Consider the following 18,353-nt stretch of genomic DNA (forward strand, 5'->3'; position numbering starts at 1 on the left):
CCCAAGGCTACAAACTGGAATTCGAAGAGGTGCCCCTTTGACGATTTTTCAAGTCTGCCTTGCCAGCTTCTCCCCCAGAGATGGCAGTAGTGTTAGCTGCAATTCAAAAGCTGTGTCAACAGCAGGTGATTATCAAGGTTCCCCTAGTCCAACAGGGGAAAGGGTACTATTCAACCCTGTTCATGGTCCCGAAGCCGGATGGCTCGGTCAGACCCATTTTAAATCTAAAATCCCTAAACCTGTACTTGAAAAAGTTGAAATTCAAGATGGAATCGCTCCGGGCAGTGATCTCCAGCCTAGAAGGGGGGGATTTTATGGTGTCACTAGACATAAAGGATGCATACCTTCATGTCCCCATATATCCTCCTCATCAGGAGTACCTGAGATTCGCTGTACAGGACTGTCATTACCAGTTTCAGACGTTGCCGTTTGGGCTTTCCACGGCCCCGAGGATTTTCACCAAGGTGATGGCGGAGATGATGGTGCTCCTACGCAGGCAGGGAGTCGCAATTATCCATGACTTGGACGATCTCCTGATAAAAGCGAGATCGAGAGATCAATTGCTGAAGAGCGTATCGCTCTCCCTGAGAGTGCTACAACAGCACGGTTGGATTCTAAATCTACCAAAGTCACAGTTGATTCCAACGACTCGACTATCATTCCTAGGCATGATTCTGGACACGGAACAGAAGAGGGTTTTTCTCCCAATGGAAAAAGCCCAGGACCTCCAGAACATGGTCAGAGACCTGCTAAAACCAAAAAGAGTGTCTGTTCATCAATGCACTCGAGTTCTGGGGAAAATGGTGGCAGCCTACGAGGCCATCCCCTCCGGCAGGTTTCATGCGAGGACATTTCAGTGGGACCTTCTGGACAAGTGGTCCGGGTCCCATCTACAAATACATCAGAAGATTAGCCTGTCCACCAGGGCCAGGGAGTCTCTCCTGTGGTGGCTGCAGAGTGCTCACCTTCTAGAGGGTCGCAGGTTCGGCATTCAAGACTGGGTTCTGATAACCACGGACGCGAGCCTCCGAGGATGGGGAGCAGTCACACAAGGAAGAAATTTTCAGGGACTATGGTCAAGCCAGGAGGATTGTCTACACATCAACGTACTGGAATTGAGGGCCATATACAATGGCCTACGACAAGCGGAGAATCTTCTTCGCGACCTACCGGTTCTGGGTCAATCAGACAAAGTCACAGCAGTGGCTCATGTAAACCGCCAAGCCGGGACAAGGAGCAGAGTGGCAATGGCGGAAGCCACCAGGATTCTGCGCAGAAAATCACGTAAGCGCTCTGTCAGCGGTATTCATTCCGGGAGTGGACAACTGGGAAGCAGACTTCCTCAGCAGACACGATCTCCATCCAGGAGAGTGTGGACTTCATCAAGAAGTTTTTGCAGAGATAACAAGTCTTTGGGGAATTCCTCAAATAGACATGATGGCGTCACGCCTCAACAAGAAGCTTCGGAGGTATTGTGCCAGGTCAAGGGACCCTCAGGCAGTAGCGGTGGACGCCCAGATTGGCCTCGAAGGTCCTGGTACTCAGATCTTCAGGAAATGCTCACAGAAGATCTGTGGCCGCTTCCTCTCAGGGAGGACCTGTTACAGCAGGGGTCCTGCGTGTTCCAAGACTTACCGCGGTTACGTTTGACGGCATGGCGGTTGAACACCGAATCCTAGCTGGGAAAGGTATTCCGGATGAAGTCATCCCTACGCTGATAAAGGCTAGGAAGGAGGTGACGGCGAAACATTATCACCGTATCTGGAGGAAGTATGTTTCTAGGTGTGAATCCAAAAATGCTCCTACGGAGGATTTCCATCTGGGCCGTTTTCTCCACTTTCTACAGACAGGAGTGGATATGGGCCTGAAGTTAAGCTCCATTAAGGTACAGATTTCGGCCCTATCTATATTCTTTCAGAAGGAATTGGCTTCTCTCCCAGAAGTCCAGACTTTTGTAAAGGGAGTGCTGCACATCCAGCCTCCTTTTGTGCCCCCAGTGGCACCATGGGACCTTAACGTGGTATTACGGTTCCTAAACTCTCACTGGTTTGAATCGCTTCAGACGGTTGAATTAAAGTTTCTCACTTGGAAGGTGGTCATGTTGTTGGCCTTGGCATCTGCGAGGCGGGTGTCCGAATTGGCGGCCTTGTCTCACAAGAGCCCCTATCTGATTTTCCATATGGATAGAGCGGAGTTGAGGACTCGTCCTCAATTTTTGCCCAAAGTGGTTTCATCGTTTCATATGAACCAACCTATTGTGGTGCCTGTGGCTACGGGTGACTTGGAGGACTCCAAGTCCCTGGATGTAGTCAGGGCCTTAAAAATCTATGTAGCCAGGACGGCTCGGGTTAGGAAAACAGAAGCACTGTTTGTCCTGTATGCAGCCAACAAAGTTGGCGCTTCTGCTTCGAAGCAGACTATTGCTCGCTGGATCTGTAACACGATTCAGCAAGCTCATTCTACGGCAGGATTGTCGTTACCAAATTCGGTAAAGGCCCATTCCACTAGGAAGATGGGCTCTTCTTGGGCGGCTGCCCGAGGCGTCTCGGCTTTACAGCTTTGCCGAGCAGCTACCTGGTCGGGTTCAAACACTTTTGCAAAGTTCTAGAAGTTTGATACCCTGGCTGATGAGGACCTTGCGTTTGCTCAGTCGGTGCTGCAGAGTCGTCCGCACTCTCCCGCCCGGTCTGGAGCTTTGGTATAAACCCCATGGTCCTTACGGAGTCCCCAGCATCCTCTAGGACGTAAGAGAAAATAAGATTTTAAACCTACCGGTAAATCTTTTTCTCCTAGTCCGTAGAGGATGCTGGGCGCCGTCCCAGTGCGAACTACTTTCTGCAAGGCTTGTATATATAGTTATTGCTTTACATAAGGGTTATGTTACAGTTGAATTCAGTCTTTGCCTGATACTGTTTTGTTGCATACTGTTAACTTGTTGCGTATATTCCATGCTATACGGTGTGGATGGTGTGGGCTGGTATGAATCTTGCCCTTGGATTACCAAAATCCTTTCCTCGTACTGTCCGTCTCCTCTGGGCACAGTTCTCTAACTGAGGTCTGGAGGAGGGGCATAGAGGGAGGAGCCAGTGCACACCCATTCTAAAGTTCTTTATAATGCCCATGTCTCCTGCGGAGCCCGTCTATACCCCATGGTCCTTACGGAGTCCCCAGTATCCTCTACGGACTAGGAGAAAAAGATTTACCGGTAGGTTTAAAATCTTATTATTTCAATGGTGATTCACTTTTTTGCATGTGTATGTTAAAATCTCACATTTGGTGTTGCCAGAAGTAAATTGGTTATTTAGGTTAGTGCTGTTCCTACTGTGCTATAATTTTCTCATGTACTGTTATTTCGAGTATGTTTTGATGTATACTGTTTTGCACGGTTTTAAGCTGCACCCTATTTTTCATTGCGCACCCTTTCCGAGATCTTTTTATATTGCTTGAGATTTAGGATTTTGGAAAAGGTCAACATTTTGCTTTGAATTTCCTTCCCATGACATACTGAAAATTTGGCCAATTCTGATATGTAGTTTTTGCTGTACACTGCTTGGACAGGTGAATTTTAATTATAGACACCATGTATATATAACTTCATGATGTGGATGATGATGGAAGTGAATCTAGTGTAGATAGTGAGGGACTTTTCTAAAAGCTGATTTGCCAATTTCTGTGGACAGAAAGTGCTGCAACTTCTAGTTACCAGAGAGTAGCTACAACAGTAAGTGTTCTGCTGGGTACACAACACATTGGACATTATATTGTTCATAGGGTTGACAAAACGATATATCATTCATTCCATATGTAAAATGTTTACACACAGTATATCTGAACATCATCGTTCAGATATATTGCGTCAACTGTGCTGCGCAGCAAATGTGATATTTTGTTTCGATCAATCGTGCGTATCTGCCTGTGTACAGATGACTGTTGCATTGGTTGGGTGTGTACCCCATATACTGTAAATTTGCAGTTGCAGCACACTCTTTATTAATTTTTTTTGGTGTTGGGGAGGTCCATCTATGCTAATGTTTATGTATTATGCTCCATTATTTAAATGAGCATTGTTTAACTCTGTAAAATGATTGGGTAGCAGGCTTCCAGATGTTTGCTTATAACAGCAACCCAATATTTCACACAGAGGCGAAGAATCCAAAGTCCGGTGGTAGTACTGCAACATGCAATGGCTCATCCCTTTCTCTAAAATTGCGGACACTGTCTGGTATGACATCAAAAACAACTTCTGCGACTGTGCATAAACGACGGGCACATGTCCCGTCTCTGCAGGTATGGCTTATTTGTATAAACGGTATATACAATAACAAAGGGTTTGACAATTTTTTTCTAAAATCAAGGAACCTGGATGACAGTGTAGGAGCCAGACCACTGCTGTCACTCCCCCCCACCCCCTCAAACAAACAAAAACTGAACTCTGAACCCCTCCCCCCTGCTGCCACACCACATTACTGAGCAGCTTCCACCCAATTCCCCCCCCCCCCCCAGGCAATCCAACCCACGGCCACACAACTAAGGGGGCCCCACCTCCAGGCACACTAGTCCTCCTCAGTAATCCCTTGGACATTAATAAGTAGTACAGTGCTAAAAGTGTTACATATGTGAGAAGTATTAAGTAGGGTGATAAAGCAATTTAGGTGCTGAAAAGTTAGATTAAGGGATACATGATGTCCGAAGCAGCCTTGCCACACCAACCCATGGGGCCCCACACTCAACCCATTCCTAATACGAACATAATATAAACGTGTTAATCATCCTTCTCATGGACATTGGTTAACGAATAGACTGGAGTTCCGCCATCCTGAGATTGATTGATTACAAAATTTCTTTCCACCACAAGCTTTTTTTTTTTTTTGTCTTTTTTAAAATGTGCCAATAAGGAGGGGTGTGGTATAGCGGTTCGAATCTATTTTTCCCGACAAAGATTAGTCCGACAGTGATTGTCAGACAATTTAGTTTTACCGACAAACTATTGTTCGACATTAATCATACCTCGACATAGATAACTTAGACAATGAAAGTAAACAGACCTCTCAAAGATCGACAGCGTGTATGCAGACATTAAAAAAGCCCGACAATTATCAATTAGATACGTATTACACAGACACTGTCGAAGACCGACAAAACATATGTAGACATTTTAAAGTCTGACAGGACATAAGTCAGATAAGCTCAAGACCGACAAACATAAGACCGACACATTCATTATCAAAAAATCATATTACACATAACTGAGACTTGTAGTTCTCCTAACCACCCCTGTACACTCAGTCACGGCGTCGCCACCATACCTGGATGCAACGCTCTCAATAGCTATTGCCTGTATGGTTTGGGCTTGGTAGCTGTAAGGCTGACAGGTGTGGCTGGGACCTGTAGTTCCACGGATGAGGGTAGCGCCGGGGGTAACGCTGTTAGCGTAGGCGCGTCTGAGGTTAGACGGCATGGTGCCGTTGCTGGGGTGACGATGGAGGCGTCCAGGACAGGACGCCCAGAAATCGCGGAGGGACGGACGGAAGAGGGGTGACTGTGGGGATGGGGTGCTTTGCGGGGAAGGGTGGGGGGTTTGGCCTTGCACTCATGACTTTGGCCTGTATAGTTTGGGCTTGGTAGCTGTAAGGCTGACAGGTGTGGCTGGGACCTGTAGTTCCACGGATGAGGGTAGCGCCGGGGGTAACGCTGTTAGCGTAGGCGCGTCTGATGTTAGACGGCATGGTGCCGTTGTATGTATTGTCTAGGTATATGATGTCGGTCTTTTATGTGTCGGTATTATTGCTGTCTGTTTTATGATTTGTCGATCATTTGCCTGTCTATGCATACACTGTCGGTCTTTTACTTGTCGATATTATCGAGGTCTGTTTGATTAATTGTCGGTCTTTTTTACTGTCTATGTATGCACTGTCGGGTTTTTGTCATGTCGGTCAAATGCACGTCTGACTTGTGTTTTGTCGGTCTTTTGTGTGTCTGCATATATACTGTCTGTCTGTTGTGTTTCGGTATAAATCTTGTCTGATGAAGGACTTGTCGGTCTGTTGTGTTGTCGATTTATGCGATGTCGGTTTAGGGGTGGTCGATGAGACTGTTGTCTGACTTATGAACTGTCGGTCTTTGTTCTGTCGGACTGTTGGTCTTGTCGGGTTTTCCTTTGTCTTTATTTTAACTTTGTCTGACTTTTAACTGTCGGTCTCTCACTACTGTCTAACTAGTGTCTTTCTGTCTTCTGTTGTCGGTCTTTTCGCGGTCTGTATTCTTCATGTCGGCGAGTCAGCCGGAACCCAATAAGGAGGAGGTTGTTCGCCTGGATTGTGTCTTCTGATTTTACACTCTTTTACATGCTGTATTCTAGTTGCATTTTTAATCACCACTGGCTTACAAAATTAAACTACACCATTTAAAAGCAAGTAACTCTTAATCTTCATCTTATTACTTTGTGCTGCTTATTACAGAGTGCTGCTTTGAAGAGGCCGGTCATCCCCAATGAATTTGGTGCAAAAGTGCCAACTACAGTTAGGCAACGTTACCTGAACCTCTTTATTGATGAATGCTTGAAATTTTGTCTGTCACAACAGGAAGCGTTTGATAAAGTAAGTTGCATTGTCTGTTTAAGGGGGAGGGGGTACACTAATTTTTGGCCAGGTCATATAATGTCTTTATTTGCAGGCTCTTGAAGAGGAAAAAGTGGTCTACAGCCGTAGCAGCAGTCGTAATATTTATCTAAATGTGGCAGTCAACACACTGAAGAAACTTAGGAGCCAAGGATCGGAGGAAAAAACAGTATCTCCAAGTGTGTATATAATTATTAAGGAGTATTCTAATTTAAAGTGAACATTTTACGTTACAATGTAGATGTGTTCTGAAATGACTCTTCCCTTATTGATATGTAGGAAGTGATGTGATTACTGGTGTTTTCTGCATGATGTGTTTATACACACTAACATAGAGTTTGACGACAGATAAGAGCCATGTGACCCATCCAGTCTGCCCTTCAGGGTTAGGGTATTTGAGTTAGTTTGCCGGTATATGTTAGGATATTCGGGTTAGTTTAGTGGTTTGTATTAGGGTATTCGAGTTAGTTTAGGGTAGGAATTCTCTGCATCCCAGGTTTACCAGTATTATACCGGATTCGGGGAATATGCCCCAGTTGAGGCAGTGCAAAAATACATAAAATGGTGTGGCCTTCTGCAGTGCCAATTTTGCACAGATCCATGGCAGTGAGAGGTTAGTGCTTAAAAGTATTTGATCCAAGAGGCTGTGAGCGCCTTATTTATTAATAAGCTAAAATGGATTCTGGACAGTAATTAACTGTTGTAACAACAATCGCTCAGTTGCTGAAACTTTGGGAAAGCGGCAAATGGGATCTTATAAAGCTCTTTTTCTAAGAGCCCTCTTGTCCTCTTTCCTCACTGTCCACCCATAGCTTTTACTTTAGGACAACAAATATTTCTTCAGGGTCCACGGTCTCCACAGTGTTAACCTTTGGGTGTTCTTGGTGGAGACCAGGATCATGTACCGAACAGCAAATCTTTTGAACATCCCAGGATGCACTGAGTACCTCTCCCCTCATACCCCACCCACTGCTCAGACTCTCTTCAGTTTTTGTTTGGTGCCAGCAGGAGCTGGTCACTGGTGAACAGTGGGGCTGCATCATGCAGCCCATGCTTTGAAAACTCTTTGTTTACTGTGTTACTTTCTTTACATGAGCGCTTGGCAGTCCAGCGGACACCAGCTCTGATGCTCCATCGTCCCCCACCAGTGCCGCAACACCAGCCATGGCTGTGATTTTAGCGGGACCCTGACATCTTAAGCTAGCAGAGTCACACAGGGATACCCCGGAGTGCACCTAGAATCATGGGGGGCAGGTAAGGCGATTGTAGCAGTCCTATGCCGCTGGTACTGGGAGAGGGACAGGCGGCGCTGACGTGGTTTCAGACCATTGTGTAACCTTGGGCTCTGCTAGACCACCAGGGCTTGATATTACTGGCGCTGGGGACTCAATTACATGTCAGGGAACCGGTAGTGGATGTCAGCAGTGGGAGGTCAGTGCTTCTCCAGCAACTCCTCCCCCGGCCCAGGGCGCCATTCTGCTGAGGTCTTCCCGTCCGAGGCTGCTGCTCCCTCACCCTACCTCCTCACAGAGACACTGGACAGCCATTTCAAGAGCTCTGCAAGTCTCTGGAATGCTGGATTTGGTCTCCCTGTATAACTCTCCTTGGAGTCAGGTTATGCACAGTGCTGCATACTACCAGCTATAAGCTAATAGCTGAGTAGTTGATATCAGTGCCCATTGCAGTTAAATTGTATTTCTGCATTGTATGTGACTTTTATGCTAGTTCTGTTGTCTGTACTTCTCTCTCTGTACATTATATTGCTTTCCATGTACTTTCCTTGTTACAGAAACCCTTTAATACTGGTGTGTGTATAGGGTTTACTCTGCCACACATTGCAATTTATTATAGTTGTGGGCCTAATTCAGACCTGATCCTAGCAGCAACTTTGTTAGCAGATGGGCAAAAACATGTGCACTGCAGCGTGGGCAGATATAACATGTGCAGAGAGTTAATTTGGGTGGGGTGTATTCAAACTGAAATCTAAATTGCAGTGTAAAAATAAAGCAGCCAGTATTTACCCTGCACAGAAACAAAATAACCCACCCAAATCTACCTCTCTCTGCACATGTTATATCCCCCCCCCCCCCCCCTTCCCCCTGCTGTGCACCTGGTTGCTACAATTAGGTCTGAATTAGGCCCATTCATTGTCACATACTAATTTCAGTTGCACGCTGCACAATACCATATTGTGTGTGTATACTCCTTGCAGTTATGCCTAACAAAGGCAAGCTAGCTAAACAGACTGGAGCACCTACTCTTGTATTATGTAGGACCTGTAAAAGAGGTTATTCCTCAGGATTTATTACAGGATGGTCTGTGCTCTGCTTGTTTTGTACCCCTGGGCCCATCAGCTCCAGCACAAGAGCCTCCATGGGCCTCTTTCTCGAACATGCTGGCTAAAATTGCTGACCATATTGCAACCCCATCTGTGGCTCCCCCTATGGGTCTCCCACAGCCATTAAAGCCTATATCCGCTTCACCCATCCCTCCTCCCTGGTTGGACTTATTCTCCAAAGCTGGGTACATACTGGAGCAATGTCGCTCCAAAATGTAATTGCTTACATCGCTCAGTGTACACAGGATTACGATCTCCAGCAGTCGCATGCTACAGACGCTTGGTTTGATGTGCTGCACATCAAATCAAGCGTCCATCGATAGTGTCCCGTGTTATGTTAATGAACGACAGAACATGGTAATTCTGTCCTTCATTAAAGTCGCCCCAGTGTGTAGGGTCAATTTGGGCTTCATCGAGTGCATTTCAGAATATATTACAGGGCCACACCTACACCTACTGCCACTAAGCGTGCTGTGCCATCCTCACGGTCTATGCCACTCGTATTTTCAGGAGTCAGGCCGTGGTGTCTGATGCAGATTCCCCCTCTGGGGAGGAAGAGGTGCAATCCGAATCTAATGGGGCTGCTTCAGTTAGGGCGATTAAATCTTCGATACAGCTAGAAGATACTGAACCGGACCCAAAATCTAAGGATCCTCTGTGTAAACGACAGAAGGTGGTAATTCAGAGGTAAAGCAGCAGCAAATTTGTTAGCAGTTGGGAAAAACCATGTGCACTGCAGGTGGGGCAGATATAATATGTGCAGAGGGAGTTAGATTTGGGTGGGTTATTTTGTTTCTGTGCAGGGTATATACTGGCTGCTTTATTTCTACACTGCAATTTAGATTTTAGTTTGACCACACCCCACCCAAATCTAACTCTCTCTGCACATGTTATATCTGTCCCCCTGCAGTGCACATGGTTTTGCCCAACTGCTAACAAATTTGCTGCTGCGATCAACTCTGAATTACCCCCTAAGTTTCCACACTCAGATAATTTCTCTGAGGCCATGAATGAGGCATGGAAAACTCCTAGCAAGACGTTTACAATTCCAAAAAGGCTGAGCTCCTTTTATTCGTTACCCACCTCTGATTGTACAAAATGGGAAAACCCACCTACTGTGGATGGTCATGTGACACGTTTAATTCAACGTTCCACTCTTCCTATTCCAACAGCGTCTTCCCTTAAGAACTTTCTGGATAGACAATTGGACGCGCGTCTTAAATCTTGTATTCACTTACAGGTGCCACAGCCAGACCTGCTACGGCCTGGGTGGCTAAAGCCATTGAAAACTGGGCAGATTCCCTTGAAAACAGCTTCACATCTGAAGCTACCATTTGACAAGTGTCACTGATTGATTGCCAACGCCTATTATTTTGGGGATACTGCTCTACTGTCCTCTAAGGCTTCGGCTGCTTCTGTATCAGCACGCTGTATTGTTTGGCTTTGTTCCTGGAAGGCAGACTGGCGCTAAGAATGCCCTGAAAGCACTTCAATATACATGCAAATTTCTTTTTGGGCCAGAATTGTAGGGGAAACGGCTCTAAATTGCACACCCTCCAGTAATGAAAGGTGCTATGCTTCTGAGAATAAAGTAGTATACACAGACAAAGGGGTGCAGATGCACTATGCGATCATTATGTTTCAATATTATAAAATATAATCTATCATAAGAGGTTGTTGGTATATCGTTGGCCAATGATATCGGCCTGCCCACCAATCGTCCAGGTCATCTCTTGTCGAGCAGGTCCCTAACACTATGGGGCCAACATCTGGGATGCAGTGAGCCCCAAACCAAAACATGATCCAGCAAAGGACCCCCCCCCCCCCCCCCCCCCCCCCCAGGGCATCACAGTAAAGGATAGTGATAGTTAAGTAATATAAGGTATAGGTGTGTGAAGGTCGCTACTAAGTGTTCAAAGGTGAAGAATATGTGAAAAAAATGTACATACATGAATAATAAACAAACATGATATAAAAGTGACTGTGTATTTAAATGGTGATGCCCTGAGACAGCCCAGCCAGAACAGCTTCACCTTTGAACACTTAGTATCGACCTTCACACACCTATACCTTATATTACTTCACTATCACTATCCTTTAGTGTGATGCCCTGGGGGAGGGGAAGGGGGGGGGTCCTTTGCTGGATCATTTTTTGGGGTTCCCTGCGTCACGAATGTTGGCCCCATAGTGTATAGTAATGTTTAACACTAGCCAGCTACACATAGCAAGTTGTGTTGATTTGTCATGGCTATACAGCTAGAAAAGGACCGTGTCATATAGAGACACCCTCCTTTAAACCCTCTTATACAACTGTAAAAACATAAATAGAAGCCCGAAGGGTCCTAAGCTGGGCATACACCTGTGGTCTTGGATCTAGTTGGCCAGTATGAGAGCGCTCCATACTGACTGACTAGAGGCGCTGCTTGATTAGATTCCCAATACTTTTCATGTGTTAGAGAATTTTGCTTTTGACAGCATGGCAAGATTAGGGAAGGCAGTGGTAATAGCAGCAGCTGGGAGGATGAGATGAAGCCACAGATAGTAAAGGTGTGAATTGACCATGAAAATAGTGAAGTATTGAGATTAAAATTCTTATGCATGTAATAGCCACATGTGCCACAAAATACTGTAAACAAAATATGGTTGAATAATATTTGTACATTGAATTATAGTTACAGGCATGATGCATGCGAAGATGTTTTCTTTAATTTGTTTTTTGTTTTTTTTCCCTACCCTTTACAAACCTTTCAGAAATCCTAAACAAGAAAGCAGTGTCCCATGAGTCTGTCCTTGGAGGAAAGTTGGCAGCAAAAACCAGTTTCTCTGTGCAGCGCAGTGTTCACCGGGAGGAGGAGTTGACAGGTAATTGACTGTTCGCTTTGTGTTTATAACAAACATGGGGGCAGATGTATTAAGCCTGGAGAAGTGATAAAGCAGTGATTAGTGCAAGGTGATAACGCACCAGCCAGTCAGCTTCTAACTGTCAATTTACATATTGGAGCTGATTGGTTGGTGCGTTATCCCGTTATGCTGCCCATACACTTGTGCGATGCCCCGCAACGCAACATCGTGTTGCATCGTACCAGCAGTTCAGGTGCGATGAAATCGCACCTGACCTGCCAAAGTGATTACCATGCAATCATGCAATAGATCAGCTTGTCACCGCCGAGTGGGAGCGGCCTCTGGCCGCTCCCGGCGGGTGCCCATCGCACATCGCAGTGCGATATATCTCATGTGGTTTTAATACCACATGCGATCGCACTGCGATGCGAGAGATATTAAGTGCAGCACATAATATCTTGAGACGCGATATTCGAGCGGCGTGCCCGCGCATCGCGTCTCAAGGTACCTAAAATGTGCATACGATCGAAATCGAAGGTTAGCACCGATTTATCTCACAAGTGTATGGGCACCATTACACTTATCACTGCTTTATCACTTCTTCAGGCTTAATACATCTGCCCCATGCTTCACAAGCTGCATATAGAATGTGTGTGAAATTCCCCATAGGTGTATGTTTACTAAAAGAGCATCTTCCTCTTCAAACGCGCTACATCTGCCTCCCTTCTTCTACATGCCCTACACTAATTCTACTTCCTCCTCAGATCCCAATTCAAACTTCTCACACACTTATACCCCTTTCACATCGTCAAAATAACCCTGGGTTGAGGTGGAGTGTGAAAGCGCCACTTTGAAATAGCCCAGTTTCAAGCAACCTGGCATTTCAACCCGGGAATAAAGCAGGGTTATACATGGGTTTGACCCGGGTCGATGTGCACTGTTTAAGGCCCTACCCGGGTTATTCAACCAGTGACTCCAAAAATAGGCGCTGACTGGATATTCCGGTGTCTCCTTTAGTGATGTCAACAGGCAGCACACTGCAGACCTCAACAAAGCTGCATTTCTCATTCATTCATTCATAGGGGACGCTGGAATCCTGTACCATGGGGTATAGATGGGGTGATCAGTCGAGCCGGGCACTCTACATTTTTTAATGTGTGTGACTGGCTCCTCCCCCTCTATTAGACTTGGGTCCCATCGCCATGTTTTCTCATTGTGGTATGCATTTATTCCAAAATACGGAAAAATCGGATATCCAAAATACCTCTGGTCCCAAGCATTTTGGATATGGGATACTCAACCTGTATAGGATTCCAGTTTTGATCTTGTAGCATCTACTGCCATTGTGGTACAGTGTTTAAATTACTGCACATATATTAACGACCAGTGTCTATCACTTTTCGGCCTTGTCTAAGATAAGTGTAGTATCTGTTCTTATCAGTCTAATATCTGATACGACCCCTCTCTAGAGGCCTTATGTTACATGGATTGGAAGCAGAACATGCTTGGTCCACTTCACACTGACTGGTATTACAGTACCTCCAGAACCAGTGCAATTATGTAGTCTAATTTCCCCACAGTGACCAGGGACGTGTTTGAGGCTCATCAGTACCTGATTAGATGTGAGTTTGTATAGAAGACAGCTCAAGGTATGTTCCATCTCTCCCCTTATGTCCTCGTTTTTGTAAGATAGTGAGTCTGTTCAGTGCAGCCTGTAGTCCACTGGGTTTACTTACAGACCACTACTAGGCGTCTGAGAAGCAGATCTGGTTCACTAATACCCCTCCAGGGCTTGACGTTTTGCTCCCACGCGTAACAGCAGGAAGTTTAAGGCAAGAACCTGCTGTATTTTGAGCGTCCCCTTCAAACGGGGCTGCCAACTGAATGCAGCTCGGAGACCGTAAGGAGCTGCTTATTCTTGCTCCGACTGGTTTGCTGGTAATGTTGGGGAGTATCGGGAAAGGAGTAACTGACACTGTGTCATTCTCCTTCCTGCTATTGCCTTCCACTTATATAGAATATATGTATTATGTATCTGTATAGATCATTAAATTTATGTATACGGGTACCTCCTCTTCTTACAGACTAGGGAGAATGAAAGCCGTTGACAGGACCCTCTGTCAGAGTTCTACCTTCCATTGAGGGTTCACAGTTCTCTTCTTTTATTATGGATGGAAATCTACAGTATGGTAGTATTCCTTTCCACGGCTACCACAAACATGAGTTGTAGATCTCATTATTTTTAAGATATAAAGTGTAGTCAAAGTTTTTATACCTGGCTTTTCTCAGCACCGCCATTACAGTCGGTTGGCGTCAAAGGTCCTGGTTCTTATGGCACTATTCCAAACGCCAAGCCTTCAGATAACATATCGGTGTTACGTAAATCTATCAGGAACACCAATCAACCTAAGGCGCTGTGTTAAGGTCACAGTTTCCTATGGATATGATGTTTCACATCCAATTACAGACTCTGTGTAGGGGGAGTTCCTGGTATCACTATAGACTTGGACTCTTTCCTCCTTGTTCCCTTCTGGAAGATTCAGCTTCAGTAACTAACTAAGGTTCGTAGTCCTCTTGTCCTCTTCCAGTTTGCAAATATTTTCCTTTGACATCTCATGGCTCATGGGGCGATCTACTTGGTCACAGACTATGCCCATCTGTGGACTCGAGTTGCACTTTTCATCCTTTATCTTGTTGACCTTTTCCTCTATACCGCTTTTGGAGAGTGATTAGATTACTGCTTCTGTTAGCACATCATGAGGGATGTTTTCCTCTAGTCCCAGAACTACCCAGAAATTTCAGTTCTGAGTGTGTGGCTTCAAATGGATAATCCCGTTCTGCACAAGGGATTTGGTTTTCTGGGTCCTTCGGCTCAGATGGTCTCTCTACTTCTCAATTGGGCCTTCCTGTATGACTTCAATTCAGGGGGGGTTCCCCTTTGGGATCCCCTTTTCGCAGGGACTGGATTTCCTACTCTGCTGCTTGGTCCGATCTCCTCAGTGGAGAATTTTCTCCAGGTGCTGGTTATACGGCACAATCTGTCAATCCAGACTGGTCAAGGAATCCCCTCCAGATTTCATCTAGCTCAGTGATGTCCTGGGCCTAGAATTGCTTGATAGGATTTGGGTGAGACCGATTCTTTTCTTTTCTTCTTTTTTTTTTTTGAGTGGACCTCTTCAGTCCGATCTGACTACACCACTACTGTAGCATATTTTTTCGGAATAGGGAGTACAAAAAAATCAAAACAAAATATTGTGTTCTAGCACCTTTTTGTTTTGTTTTTTCACACGGATCTACTGCTCGGCAGTAGTTTTCGCAGCCAACAGAACTGCATTACATTACAGTGGGTTCTCCACCATCATTTCTAACCGTTTAGGATCGGGGGGTCCTCCACTTTTTTATCTACTCTTCAGCACCTGATGTCCAGGGGCTCTGACTGTGGAAACCTTGTCAGTTCGCTTTGGCAATGCCTGACTTTTCTCCTCTTTCCAAGCTTACTCATTTAGGGTAAAAGACATACGGTTGTTCCCTTGTTGTTCTCCTGACTGACCTTGCAGATTTGAGTCTACGGGTCTTCTGATCCTTGTCACGGGCGTACCTGGGATATTGCATCTGCGTTCGGGCTGTTTTTAACAGAGTCCTATGGGATTTTCTTACATCTACTTTTGCCAACTTGGCTGTTTAATGTGTGGTGATGGGACGTGGGGTACTTTTGGGGATTATCATTTTGGGTCTCTCCTTTTATGTGACGCACTGGAGTTCTTTTCACAATCACTGAACTCCAGTATTTTGTGGTGGTTACACTACAGTGTCTGAGTTCACCTACCAATTCCGTCCAGGCATCCTCCGATGTTGGGAGGCATGTCACCTGGGGTGACTACTATCGGCTACCTGTAGTTCGGCAGTTGGCGACAACTTTTCCACTTCTCCATCTTGGTTAGCAGCAGGTCTGTGTCTGTTCTCCCTGGAGGTGAAGATTCGTACGGTTGGTCTTCTCAAAACATGTCCTTCCAGGCATTCAGCGTTTGTTCCTGGAGTTATTGGGATTCAGTTGCTCTTTGTTCTGCTTTTAGTCTTTTGGATCTCAGTTTACATTGGCAGCGTTACATTTTTCCTTACTACTGCCCCTTTTACATACCTGTTTTTCACTGCAGCTTTACTGTTTGCTCTGGCTTATGCCAGCCTTTTCTCTATCATCCATAAGGGATACTGGGAACACTGAATTACGATGGGGTATAGATGGTGTCCAAAGGAGCCGGTGCACTTTAAGTTTCTTCAACAGGTTGTGCTGGCTCCTCCCCTAATGTGCCCTCAGGAGAGGATGCACACTCTAGGGCTCCAGAGAGTTTAATTTCCGTTTGTTGTGTTCAGGTAAGCTGTTGGGCAACAGCTTACCTGCACCGAGGGACACTGGGGAGGACGGGGGACACACAAACCTCCACCTCCTGGAGGTCCTGAGACGGATCTCGCTGACAGGACAACGTTCCTGAGGGTTCGTGTACCGCAGGCATTGCGCTCTCGCGCGCACACACAGCACACCGCACCCCCCCAGTACAGAGCCTAACGGTCGTCAGAGTGGTGAGTGATATCTGGGGTCCCCGATTGCGGGGACCCCGTTTCATTGTGCAGTGCGATCGCGGGGCGGGCATACAGACTTCCCTTGGGGTGATCCCATAGCCCTCCCGCACAGACTGGCCAGCGATAGTGGAATAGGGTACATGTACTTGCATTTTTACACTATTTGGGGACTTCTGCCAGTATAAATAACAGTTAGCCCAGAGCCATTGCGGGGTGCGGAGCTTCATCAGAGCAGGACCAGCAGCTTCCTGGCGCCATTTCCTGCACTCACAGCGCTGCTGCAGGACTGCCAGCTCCTCCAAAGGATACTACACGGCCAGACACTGGCACAGGGGTGTAGTTAAGGGGGAGAGCCCGCTGTGGGAACCTTATATTCGGCTCCTCACACACAATTGCCTTTTCCTAGCAATTCAATTGTTAGTATCCGGTTGTGTGCTGGTTCTTCATCTCTGTGTATCTCCACACATACTAGGCTGGGCAGGCTTGCTTGTACCGTGTGTGTGTGTGTGTGTGTGTGTGTGTGTGTGTGTGTGTGTGTGTAAATATCTTCTGTCAGCATGGTGAAAAAAGTTGTGTGTCCTGTATGTCACACCAGGTTTTCCCCCTCTCCTGCAGATTCCCTCATGTGTGAACAATGCAGTCAGCCCACACAAACTAGTGGGGCTTCTGGGGGTGAATTGCAAGAGCCTCCTTGGCTCAGTTCAATTAAAACTATGATGGCTGACATGTCTAATGAGTTAACTACTGCAAGACAAGAAAGGCAGCAGTTACAACAGTCTATGGCTGCTCTGACAAAGGACAGGGCAGATAGCAGACGTGTTTCTCCTCTCTAATCCCTTACCCCAAAAAAGGGGGTTACCCGATATCCTCTCTTAATCCGACGAGGAGGTACCGGAGGTGGAAGAGAGGGGGGAGCTGGAATCAAATGCTGAGTTAGATGATTCCTCTGCTGCACAGGGCGTAGACTCGCTTATTATTGCAATAAAATGTTTTAAATATTCCTAGTGATGAATCTGATGTGCAACAATCCTTTTTCTCTGCACAGAAAAAGGTACAGGTCACATTTCCTGACTCGAACTGGATTACCTTTTCGGAAAGCAATGGGTCTCTCCTGATAATAAAAATTCCAAGTGTCCAAAAAGTTAGCCACCTTCCCTTTTGCCCAAGAAGGGCGTAAGTTATGGGGGGGGACTCCCCCGGCGGTTGACGCCTCAGTGTCACGCCTGTCCAAAAAGCTAGTTCTGCCAGTTCCACGGGCTATGGCCTTAAAGGAACCTGCAGATCGGAAAATAGAAGCAACTCAGAAATCTATTTATGTTGTGGCGGGGGCATCCCAAAGGCCTGTTATTGCAGGATGTTGGGTGACACACGCCATACACACTTGGGCTGGTAACATTCAGGAGGGCCTAGCGGGGGATAAGTCCCTGGCGTACTGCTGGTTCAGCATATTCAGGAGTCTGCCCGCTTACCCTGTGATACTATCAAAGGAATCTGTGTTATTAATGCACTTACCTCTACCATGGCGGTATCTGCACGCAGAGCACTGTGGTTACGCCAGTGGGTTGCGGACGCTGAGTCTAAGAAGAGTATGGAAGCCTTATCCTTCACAGGTGATTGGCTGTTCGGAGGTGAATTGGATACCTGGATTTCGAAGGCGACCTCTGGAAAATCCACGTTCCTCCCCTCCGCTGCTCCGCCGCCTAGGTACTCTTACACTGGACCTTCTCTGCAGTCCTTTAAGACAGCGCGCTTTAAGGGTAAAGCCAGGGGTGCCTCAAATGCAGCCTGGGGTTCCAGAGGTAAGTCTTGCAAGCCGGCTTCCACAGGATCGCTGGACCAGAGCATCAGCTCTGGCTCCTCAAAGCCCTCAGCATGACGTTGTCCCTCTGCTCAAGGGGAATCTCAGGGTGTGAGCATGTCTGAGATTCAGCCCCATTTGGAACAGCTCCTGCCAGGATGCCTGGTTAAAAGACCTGATC

At 46.3% G+C, this 18,353-nt stretch overlaps 1 protein-coding gene and 1 pseudogene across 1 annotated transcript in view; both read left to right on the forward strand.

Moving 5' to 3' along the window:
* The window catches only part of REXO1 (RNA exonuclease 1 homolog), a 316,981-nt gene that overhangs the window by 191,654 nt on the left and 106,974 nt on the right, over window positions 1–18,353 (forward strand). The window contains exons 5-8 of the mRNA XM_063914821.1: window positions 4,142–4,287; window positions 6,459–6,596; window positions 6,673–6,796; window positions 11,707–11,817. Coding sequence (XP_063770891.1) covers window positions 4,142–4,287; window positions 6,459–6,596; window positions 6,673–6,796; window positions 11,707–11,817 — 519 coding nt within the window. The remainder of the gene's footprint in view (window positions 1–4,141; window positions 4,288–6,458; window positions 6,597–6,672; window positions 6,797–11,706; window positions 11,818–18,353) is intronic.
* LOC134960677 (U2 spliceosomal RNA) lies at window positions 13,189–13,357 on the forward strand (annotated as a pseudogene).

Source organism: Pseudophryne corroboree, chromosome 1 (assembly GCF_028390025.1).
Source record: "Pseudophryne corroboree isolate aPseCor3 chromosome 1, aPseCor3.hap2, whole genome shotgun sequence".
In the NCBI taxonomy this organism is placed as follows: Eukaryota; Metazoa; Chordata; class Amphibia; order Anura; family Myobatrachidae; genus Pseudophryne; species Pseudophryne corroboree.